The 11,514-nt window shown below is 40.6% G+C and overlaps 1 protein-coding gene across 2 annotated transcripts in view; it reads left to right on the top strand.

The window, feature by feature from the left end:
- The first annotated feature begins 658 nt into the window (after window positions 1-658).
- The window catches only part of ASAH2 (N-acylsphingosine amidohydrolase 2), a 68,292-nt gene continuing 57,436 nt past the window's right edge, over window positions 659-11,514 (top strand). For both annotated transcript variants that reach the window (XM_047761033.1, XM_047761032.1), the window contains exons 1-3: window positions 659-785; window positions 3,882-4,105; window positions 6,253-6,402. In XM_047761033.1, coding sequence (XP_047616989.1) covers window positions 659-785; window positions 3,882-4,105; window positions 6,253-6,402 — 501 coding nt within the window. The remainder of the gene's footprint in view (window positions 786-3,881; window positions 4,106-6,252; window positions 6,403-11,514) is intronic.

Raw genomic sequence — 11,514 nt, 5'->3', positions numbered from 1 at the left:
CAAGTCTCTTCTCCATGTCTGTGAGTCCATTTCTGTTTTGTAGGCAGGTTCATTTGTGCCGCGTATAGATTCCACATATAAGCGACATCATATGATGTTTGTCTTTCCCTTTCTGATTTGCTTCGCTTAGTATGAGTCTCTAGTTCCATCCATATTGCTGCAAATGGCATTATTTTGTTCTTTTTTTATGGCTGAGTAGTATTCCATTGTACATATGTACCACATCTTCTTAATCCATTCATCTGTTGATGGACATTTAAGTTGTTTCCATGTCTTGGCTATTGTGAATAATGCTGTAATGAACATAGCTGTGCATATATTTTTTTGAATTATAGTTTTGTCCGGATGTATGCCAAAGAGTGGGATTGCTGGATCATACTTTAATTTACAAAGAAGTAAATAAATTCAAATGAAACCACCCATGTGAACTCATCAAGGAGTGCTGCAATTGATTGGTTTTGTCTTCCACAGGCTTTGGATATGGAACTAGTGGCAGAGGAGGTTTGCCCTTGCCATTTCTGGTTTGGTCTATTTGTATGAAAGACCTAAGACATCTTAACCTTGAGCAGCTCAAAGCATATGTACTTTAATTTGTGATTCTGTCTGTTTTCTGCCTCTTCCACATTTCTTCTTCCATCTCTGCTTTTCCTCAGGAGAAATGGCCAAACGCACATTTTCCACATTTGAGACGTTCCTGATTTTCCTCCTTGTGATGATGACTGGGGTCACTGTGGCCCTTCTCAGCCTCTTGTTTATCACCAGCGGGACAATTGAAAATAACAAAGGCAAGTATTATCATGAGTTTTCTTGGATTCCATTCCTAGCCTGTAGGAAATTTTTTCATTATGGAGACACCAAAGCAGGATATAGTGTCTGGTGATAAGGCTGAAAGCAAGGCAGTTCAATGTTTACTTAAGCGACCTGGGATGGTCATCTAACCTTTACATTAGTTGCCTTTTCTGCATTGATAGCAATTTTTATCAAGTTTACCTTTGCCCCCAAATATCTAGTCAACAGGCATTCTGACATGCAGTTATTTGTCTCATTTTTCCATTGATTTAAGTACATTTCAAGATTCTTCAAGGCCCAGTAATGTGAGCTTTTACCCTGAGCCAGTTCTTATTTTTCTTTGCCTCCTTTCTTGCATCATCTTCTCCTAGGAACAAAAGGAGAATGAAAGACCCACTGAATGTCAATTAGTCTGTGAAAAGCTTTGGAGAAAGGGGACTTGGACTCAAATTAGGAGGGGGTGAGGAGGTGGACCAGAGTGGGGGCAGGTGTGATTCTGATGAGGAAAGTCCACAGCCCCTTCTGAGTGTCATGATGTCACAGGGACTCAGCTCTCCTGAGTTTTCAAGGGAAGCTGGAAATTGTGGGAGGTGGGGGTTTAGACATCTCCAGACTTCTCCTGATTTTTTTTTTAATGTTGGAAATAATTTAGTTTTTGAAAATTATCTAGGCTACATTTACAGGCAATATTGGGTCCATGGGTCTTTGATGAAGCCTCTACTTTGATAATAGGTTCCAACCGGATAAACATGTAGGGAAGAGAGAGGTTGAATGCTTTGATCAAAGTCAAGGGAGGGCTGGTTTCAGGCCCAGTGCAGAAGGAGGTGGCATTTTTTACCTCCGCTTTCTGTTTTGTGGCCTCTTCTCTTTTCCATTGTCTTCTCTACATGTCCCTCTGTTTTGAATTTCCTGCAAACCCAGAGGGACAGAGATCATCTTTTCTGGGAGTGGGCAGAATGGGATTTAGACTGCTAGAAATGAAAGAATCCATAGGATTACTTAGTTTTAGCTCTTAAAATTAGAGATGCCAGAGCTTGAGGCTCTGGGAAGTTATTAATAATTATATTAACTATTCTCATAGAAGTTGTTGTTTATTGAATGGTTACTTTGTGTCAAGCCCTATAATAATCATTCTACATAATTTTCTCATTTAATTCTCACAAAACTCCCATAGAGGTGGGATACTAGTCTTAGTACCAGTTTACAAATCTGAGACTTGAGATTGACAAGAATCCCCTTGGTTATGTGATTAGATTTGGCATTGCCTGGCACCACATTCCTACATTGGTATCAATGAGGCAATAGCAAAAGTGCCCATTTCCTTCCTCTCAATACTTGATGTTTCGTAGAAAGTGTGGACCCAGGGGTGAGAAAACATGGATTCTTTTTTTAAATTATTATTATTTTTAACAGTTATTTTCCCAATACAATTTTTTTTCCCACTGTACAGCCTGGTGACCCAGTTACACATAAATGTACACATTCTATTTTTGCATATGGATTCTAACAACAGTTAGAATGTAGAGGAAAGAGCCATACAGTCTGAGCTGGAGGATCTGGGTTGGGCACCTGATCCATCATACGCTCTTCATGAAATCTTGGTTAAGTCTTTTTTTTTTTTTTTTCAGCTTCAGTTTTCTTGTAAGTAAAATTGAGGAGATTGGACTATGTAATCGCTAAAGTTTCCTTTTTATACTTTTCAGGGCTGCATCTACAGCATATGGAAGTTCCCAGGTTAGAGGCTGAATCAGAGCTGCAGCTGCTGGCCTACACCACAGCCACAGCAACACCAGATCTGAGCTGTGTCTGCCACCTACATCACAGCTCACGGCAGTGCTGGATCCCCAACCCACCGAGAAAGGCCAGGGTCAAACACACGTCCTTATGGATACTAGTTGGGTTCATTTCCGCTGAGCCACAACAGGAACTTCTGTAATCGCTAAAGTTTCTTGAGCTCCAAAATTCTGGGATCCTAGCAGGAGTTTTCTGTTAATCTCTTGCCTTAGTACTTTCTGATCACTAACACATTTTTGATATGGACATGTGTTGGCTTGGCTGTCCCTGGCTGTTGTCTGGGATGGAAACAAGCAGAATATATGTGTATAAATCAACAACACTTCAATAAAAAATTACAATTAAAATATATGTGTAAGATATCTAAATATACAAATAAAACCAAAGCTATATCCAGCCATTGTTCTACATTTTGAATATGCATTAACATATTTATTGTCAAACAATACTAGGAAGTAGGTTATTATTATCTTTGTAATAGAGATGAGAAAAGTTGGGGCAAAATATGTGAAGTCATTTATTTAGCAAATAAATGGTGTTAGTTTTCAAACTCAGCCTCTGTCTGGTACCTGCCCTCTTAGTCTCTGCCATTCTGCCTTCCTTGATATTCGTGTATGTGTGTGTGTGATATTAACATAGAATATATGTGTTAATACATACATATGGTGATATGAAAATAATTAAAATAAGTAGAACTATGTTAACAAGTGTACAATGATCTAGATTGCATTAAAAGTAAAAGATTTAGAAAGTTGAGGAGGATTAGAGAATGGTAGAGACAGCTGGGGTGGGTCGTGAAGTGGAGGGGTTGAGCTGGGTCTGGGTGTGAAGGAAGTGAACCAACTCTGAAGGGGTAGAGGAGATGGATGATTGGTGGACCAGAAAGGAGTCAGTTCTCTGGATGCAGAGAATGATAGAAACAAATCCCCAGAGGCTGCATTTAGTAGACTGTGCACCAGGAGCCTGGAACCTGATTTGTCTAGCTGGAATAAAAGTGCAAGGTGAGTGAATGAGGGATGATGGGTTTGCCAAGGAGTGGCTTGTGAGGAGAAGTTGAGTGACATTTGACAGAGACCTTCATTTTAGGTTGAAACATCTAAGTCCAAGAAAAAGATCCTCCTTAGGATTAGGATACAAAAAAAAAGTTTCTGAGACATTTCTCCACTGTGTATGTTAAATGTAAGAGAATATACAATACAAATATTCTTCCTTAGGAACATGAATCTGTGTGTTCTAACTGATGCTCACAAATACATGGGCTGAAATACTGTTTCTTAAGTATCTTGCTATGTTTTCAGATTCAGGTTTTCTGACCACTCAGAGCCCTCCAGCCACCCAGGGTTCTTCAGCCCCTCAAGGCTCAACGCTTACCCAGGGTACCGCAGACACCCAGGGCCCTACAGCCACCCAGGCATCTTCAACGCCTAGCACCCCGGAGCCTACTCTATTTCAGAACTTCAGTGGCTACCATATTGGCGTTGGGCGAGCTGACTGCACAGGACAAGTAGCAGACATCAATTTGGTAGGTAAATCATAGGATCTCCAAGGAGACTGTGAGACAAATACTTTTACTCTTTTGTACCCTGCATTCATTCCTAATTAGTCTGTCATCATCTCCTTCTCACTTTTTATTGACTTTACTGCTAACATTATGAATATTGCACTGTAAGGAAGAAGGGACCTTTTATTTAACTACAACTCCCTCGTAAATTCAATTGGCCATTTTTTTATGAATGGAACAAGCAGGGTGGGCAAACTCCAATACCACAGGGGATGAGCAGGTACTATAAATAACTAAGGCAGGACAATGTAAGATGATAAATACCTAGTAAATCCTCAGGTTTTGGGGGTGTATGGGAGGCAATAGGAAGAGGCGGGGACGATGGTTCAACTAGAAAGTTGTATGGCTTTAGCTAATTGTTGCCATGTAAGTGTATGGACCTAGGGCTGCCCTATGTTATAGGTTTTTTTTTTTTTTTTTTCCGAGAGAAGCCAGAAAATTTTTGGAATGAAGAGGTGAGGATTTAAAGCTCCCAATTGGAAAATGTAAGCACCTCTAGTTAAAACTGGAAATACAGTATGGGCCAACACTACGTTAGCCAAGCAAAATACTGCTCTGGGTCTGGAGTGGCCTATGGACTGCTGGTATGCAACTTCCTGGCTGTGATGGAAGACATATCCATTTATATCAACCCTTCACTAAGGAAGCAGGACATGAGGTTGTTGCCTGATGGGATTTTTCTACCCTCTTGCAAAGAATCTTTAGATTCTAGAAGTTATTCCCTGCTATCTGTTCTGAAAAATGACTCTGGAATGTGAACCTTAAATGAACATTCACATGAGGGGTCAAGCAAGCAGTAGAGGGACCATTCTAAAGACTTAGGTAGAGCTTTTATGGGTGGGTTTTATGCCAGGGTGAGAGATGAGGTTTAAAATAGGGGTATTGGATTTGACTTGGCTGAAGCAGCAGCATGGTAAAAGCCAGGGTGAAGTACCCTCCATAATTGTTACTTAATTATAAAGAAACCATTTTCTTCAGGAAAAAAAAAAAAAACACATAGCAAACAACCAAAGTAAAGAAGGCTCCAATCTTCACAGTATCTGGGATGTGGGATGATAGTAGGGGAACTATTTTCTTTTCAGAGCTGCACCTGCGGCATAGGGGACCCCCAGGCTAGGGGTCCAATGGGAGCTGTAGCTGTTGGCCTACATCACAGCCACAGTGATGCTAGATCTGAGCTACATCTTCGATCTACACCACAGCTCATGACAACACCGGATCCTTAACCCACTGAGCAAGGGCAGGGACTGAACCCATGTTCTCATGGATACTAGTTAGGTTTTTAACCTGCTGAGCCGCAGAGGGAACTCTGGGAACTGTTTTCCTCTGCAGTACCTTAGATAGGCAGAGAGAGGTCCTGTTTCAAAGAACAGAAGAGCCTTGAAAAGTCTCCAGGGTAGTGACAGAATTCCTGAGTCACACCAGCTCTGTCCTTTCCCACAGGCCAGTGAAGAGCTTCTACCAACCTGACCATTACTTTGCTTTGCATTCTTCTGCACAGAAATGTTTTTTTTTTTTAAACGACTGTATTTTATTGTTATGTTATTTTTTGGCCACACCCCCAGCATGTGGAAGTTGCAAGGCCAGGAATTGAACCTGCAGTCACAGCAGTGACAAAATGGACCCTTAACCTGCTGAGCCACCAAGGAACTCTGTGTAAAGTTCCTTGTTTTGTGATGTCGGCTTTATTTATTTTTCTCTTTTTATGACTGCACCTTGCGGTATATGGAAGTTCCAAGGCTAGAGGTTGAATTGGAGCTGAAGCTGTTGGCCTAGGCTACAGCCACAGCAACATGGGATCCTAGCTGCATCTGCAACCTACATTGCAACTTGCAGCAATGCCAGATCCTTAATCCACTGAGTGAGGCCAGGGATCAAACTTGCATCCTCATGGATAATAGTTGGATTCCTAACCCATTGAGCCACAACAGGAACTCTGGTGTAGGCTTTATTCTTGAAAACTCTTATACTGTCTCACTGGGAGCCTCAGGGACCTGTGAATTGTTTCCCTTTGCCTTTCCTGAGTAGTCTGTTCTTGTATGGTTGTGCCTGGTTTCCAGTAGTAGGGCAGTGAGAAGGAATATCTCTGATTCTCTCTTTCCCTTTAGATGGGCTACGGCAAAACTGGCCAGAATGCACAGGGCATCCTCACAAGGTTGTACAGCCGTGCGTTCATCATGGCAGAACCAGATGGGTCCAACCGAGTAGTGTTTGTCAGCATTGAGATAGGCATGGTATCACAACGACTCAGGTTGGAGGTAAGTGATAACGGTGAAAAGGAGATGACGCGATTTAAAGGAAGAGCCCGCAGGTGAATGTGACAGTAACTAAACTCTCATTGTTTCTCATCCAGTTAGTTTCAACTACCCACAATGTTCTAAGCTCTTGACAATCCAGCAGATAACAGAGTGAGGAGAATGAGCCACATTACTCCATTCTAAGTCATCTTAGCCAAAACTTGCTTTCCATTCTGCAGATGGCTCATCATCATTATTAATGCTAATGTTTTTTGTAAGCTTATTATGTCGCAGGTGACCTTCCTATACATCCTCCTTGTTAGAAGTCTGAGAGTGCAATCAATCAGCAACCCTTCCCTCAAGTTTTTAAGACTGTTGAGAATAGATGCAAGGAATTAAAGAGAATTAAAATGCAACCCTGAAATGAGGTTGGCCATAAATTGCTGAAGTTTTTTGAAAGGCATATGCAGGTTTCATGATTCTACTCTGATTATTTTTTGTATATGTTTGAAAATTTCCATAATAAAATTTTAAAAGAACATGGTATCAGCTCTCTTAATCTCTAAACTGTATTGTAGAATATGGCAGACTCTGTGGTTTTCCCCCAGTTTAGACTGTTCCCCACCTTGAGGAAAGTTGAGCTCAGGATAAAGGTGCATAGGAGATCCTGGGCAGGCAACTATAATGCACGAGGTAGGGTGGAGGGGTACAGGGCGAGAAAGAGAGTGATCAACATGGACTTTTAGGTTTCTCTCTCTCTAAGCCAGCAGGAACACAAAGAGGCACAGGGAGAAATGTAGATTCTTATTTAAAGGTACAGAGATTAGTTCTATTAGGATACATGCAGGCATGTAATTGGAGATGTACCTGGAATGTGTGTTGGTCATAAGTATAGGGTCCTGGGATGCCGGGTTGTTTTTAAGTCTGTGAGTGATGGGGTGTCTTACAAAACTTTTGTGTGGAGAAGTGATGCAAACACAATTTTGCTTTAGGATGGTTAATCAGACTGTGATGTCTGAGGCAGATTGAAGTAAGGCATCTCTTCACTAGAGGTGAAGACATAAATTGGGAGATTCCTTAAATGAGGAAAGCAAGGCTCTACTGATGAGAGTCCAGTTGGGGAAACAGTAATCACACTGGGTGTTTCCAACCGAGAGGGTTTAACATGGGGGTCTTTTACAAGGGGTTAGAAGGCTGAAAGAACTAGAAAGTGAAACTAGCATTGGAGGATTTTAACTGCCTGAAAATTTCCCCTGTTTTACATGAAGCTGGCATGAAAGTCTTAAACCAATGGAATGGCAGTGAGACTATAAAGTGGTAAAAAGTCAAATGCTAATGAGATTTGTGGATGAGCTGACATAAAAGTTGACTCTGATGACTCGGGTATTGTTCTAAGTGCTTCATATGTATCGTCATTCATTTAATCCTCCAAATGACCGTATGAGTGAGGCATTGTGATTATGTTTGGCAGATTGGGAAGCTTCGTTGCAGAGGATTGACTAACTTGTCCAAGGGTACGCATTTAGGGACTGTCAGAGTTGGGATTAAAACATTGGCGTATTTGTGGCAAAGCGCACACTCATTACCACAGCACTGTACAGTTTTTCTAAGGAATTAAAAATGGTTCTGATTGGGAAATGGTAGGGTCATCAGTAGAAACAGGAGGTTCAAAAAGTAGACTTTGAGCGTGGAATGTGGAGGGGATGGAGTTTAATGTGTTGGGTTGTAGACCACGATCAAGTCAGTGGTGGTCACCATTTAACCGTCTCTTCCTATTTTTACTCCTCCCTGCAGCCTGAGACCCAGAGGAAAGGCCTTTCAGTGAACCCACTTGCTTATCCCAAGTTCATCCCAGGGGAAGCTGTAACATACAAATGTAACGAACCCAGTGTCATTAAGGTTATTTATAACACCTGGTTTTAGTCAGGGTCTCAGTCTCAGCATTAAGATTGATGACATTTCCAGCATGTAATAAAGATTAAAGAAGATTCCCCCCACAGTGAGGCAGGGCAGGAAAACAGAATGACTTTTCCAACTCTTTCTGTGTCATGTTCCCAAGAGTGTTAGCAATAAGTAATGGAGTGGGAACTGAAGTCAAAGAAGTGAGTGGTAGACGTTAATGTAACTTTGCTCTATATTAAAATATCTCTCCTTTCATGAAGTAGGAAACATGCTACTTAGAAGGGCTATTTGCAGACATTGTTATTACAGGATTGAGCTTTACATTTTTTTTTCTTTTTCCCCAGAAGTCCCATATGTCTGACAGTCATAGGAGAGATTATAGTTTAAGATAAGATTTCTGTGAGCTGTTTGTAGTCTTTTTTTCTTTTGTTTTAAAATTAAAGATTCATAATTTTTACATTTTTAAGAGCTTGATTCTTGCATAAGCCTGAAAAAATGCATTTTATTCTAAAAATCCCAACATTGTAGTTCTTTAGTAATAAAAATGTGTGGAATAAGGAAACTTTAAAGTTGACTGGCAATTCTTTCTTTTTCATGAGCTCTTTTCTTGGTTGCAGAATTGTAAGAACATCAGCTTTTGATTTTTTTTTTTTTTTGGTCTTTTTAGGGCTGCACCTGCAGCATATAGAAGTTTCTGGACTAGGGGTTGAATTGGAGCTGCAGCTGTTGGCCTACACCACTGCCACAGCAAGGCCAGATCTGAGCTGCTCTGCAACCTACACCAGAGCTCACAGGAATGCAAGATTCTTAACCCAATGAGTGAGGCCAGGGATCGAACCTGCAGCCTCATGGATACTAGTCATGTTCGTTACCACTGAGCCACAACAGGCACTCCAGCTTTTGACTTTAGCTAGGATTTCATGGTGTCCCTTTATTGATCATTTCCCCTTTTCTCTACAGATATTTCTTCTTCATGAAGCAGTAGTAGTTACTGTATGAAAGAGCATGTAAGAATAATGAAGAGTTGGGGCTGGAGTTAGGATCAAACAAAAGGAACATAGAAGCTTATTGGGATGGAGAATGTGGGCTGGTAATGTCAGTCCGGTTATATCATATTTCTTTTCCGCATTTGCCTGGTATTGCATGATTGCTCATGTGGATGTAATAACTTAGCAGTCAGTATTTGGGGCATGGAGTGGTTGATGAGGCAAGATGGTTTGTACGATCTCCTTCCTGATTCAATGATCACATGTCTAGAAGGGTCTCTTCACCTCAAATAAAAGGGGATGAATGGATGTCTTTATGTTTGTTAAGTATATGGCACATCAGTTGCTGCTGCTCCCTTATGTAGAAGTAACGTGCTGGAACTGGCCTGTACCAGTTCATGAGAGCTGATTATTAAGTACTCAGAAACTTTGTGAGCTGGAAGTTAAACTTTTGGTAGCTTGAAATTCACTATGTTGAGAGTATTTACACCATGGAAATTGGCAAACAATACAAATGAGGGCTTTTTTTTTTTTTTCTTCAGGGAAACAATTTATCAGCATACTACTGCCTATGCCATACTCAAGGTAGACAGCATTGCTAATCAAAAAAGCACTTTTTTTTTTTTCTCATCCCAGATTTGGATTCAGAATCCTTCTCAACATATTGTTTCTGGCAACAACCACCAATGAATAGGACTGAGTGCATGAGATAAGCAGTATTTGCCATCCCTGCCATAAAGGAACTTTGATCATTGTCCCTGGTATTCAGTGACAGTGTCTTTCATTGAGGAAGGTTGTTTTGGGTTTGACACTTTTGCTGGAATGCTTTAATAATTTTTCACATATAAAGGTCAAAATGCCTTTCACAAGAAAACCGCAATGATACCGAACTTCAGAATGCTGCTGATTAACGCATAATCAGAAATAGGTATTCAGCACTAAATATGGTATTGTTAAGTCAATTATACTTCAATAAAAAAGAGATATTTGAGCCAAAAAAAAGAAATAAGTACTCAGCAACATCACCAATTTTCTCTCTGCTGTTTTCGTGATGTGTATATACCATACAAAGACACTAATCATTCCTTTGGCTGTTCCCCGATTAATTCAATGAATTACTGAGTCTCTTTGGATTAGGTATCTATTGCTCTAAACTTCATCCAAAAACCTCTGTAACTTAATAATCATGTATCATTTCTCAGGATTTGGGTGGGTTAGGACAGCTAGAATGCCTGGGTTGGGTGATTCTATGTGAGAATAGCAGTCACATACCATCACTTTTGTATCATGAGGTTAAACTCGGGCGTTGGCTGGGGCTACAGTTGTTGGAAGGTTTGGCTGAGGCTGAAGGATCCACTTCTATGGCTTCTGCCCACATGGCTAGCAAGTTAGTGTTGACAAGATGGTCCCTGTCATTTGGGCCTCTCCACGGGATTGCTTAGGTGTCCTCAGGTCACAACAGGTAGCTTCCCCCAGACGAGTAAGTGTGAATGTCTCTACCTGGAAATATTGAGTTCTTCACTTTGGGAAGTGAGGCAATAAAAGAGGCCATCCCACTTTCTGTTCACAGCTTCCAGGGTGCTTTCTCCTCAGTATTGCATGACCAGCTTGCTCTCTTCATTTAAGCCTCAGAGGAAAGCTAACATCTTTGGAAAGATCTTTCCTCACTAACACCTGTCACTCTCTTTTCCCTTACCTAGCAGTATTTTTTCTTCACAGCATTTATCAGTATATAATATTACATATTTTATTTGTTTATCTTTCACTCATTAGAATAAAACCTTCTTTAGGGTATGGACTTCATGTATTCCTAGTGGTTACAACAGTGTCTAGACAATGAGTAGGTAAGGGTACTTGTGCTTTGTTTAGAGAGACTTGGACCTAGATTCTGACTGCTAATTATTAGATCAGTGGACAAATTATTTAACTTCTATACACATTAATGTTCTCAGTTAAAAGATAAGATGAACAAATACCTCTCTCGGTGATAAAGATTTTTAAGTGACATGATGTATGTCATACCTAGCATTGTGCTTGCACGCAGCAGGAATCTATAAAGTGTTAGTGATTGCAGTTATTGTTGATGTTGTTACTCTGATGATGAGCTCAAGCATAGAGTGAAAGTTCACTTGTCAGGGATGGCATTGATAGGGATCAGTGATTAGACTCGTCAGAGCTTTTTCTCATGCTAAGCCCCTCTGTTACTCCTCCTCTTAGTCCTATTTCATTTTTGTTTCTTCTTTCT

This window comes from Phacochoerus africanus, chromosome 15 (genome assembly GCF_016906955.1).
Source record: "Phacochoerus africanus isolate WHEZ1 chromosome 15, ROS_Pafr_v1, whole genome shotgun sequence".
Classification (NCBI taxonomy): Eukaryota; Metazoa; Chordata; class Mammalia; order Artiodactyla; family Suidae; genus Phacochoerus; species Phacochoerus africanus.
The sequence above is the reverse complement of the archived record's forward strand: the minus strand, read 5'-3'. Positions and strand labels throughout refer to the sequence as shown.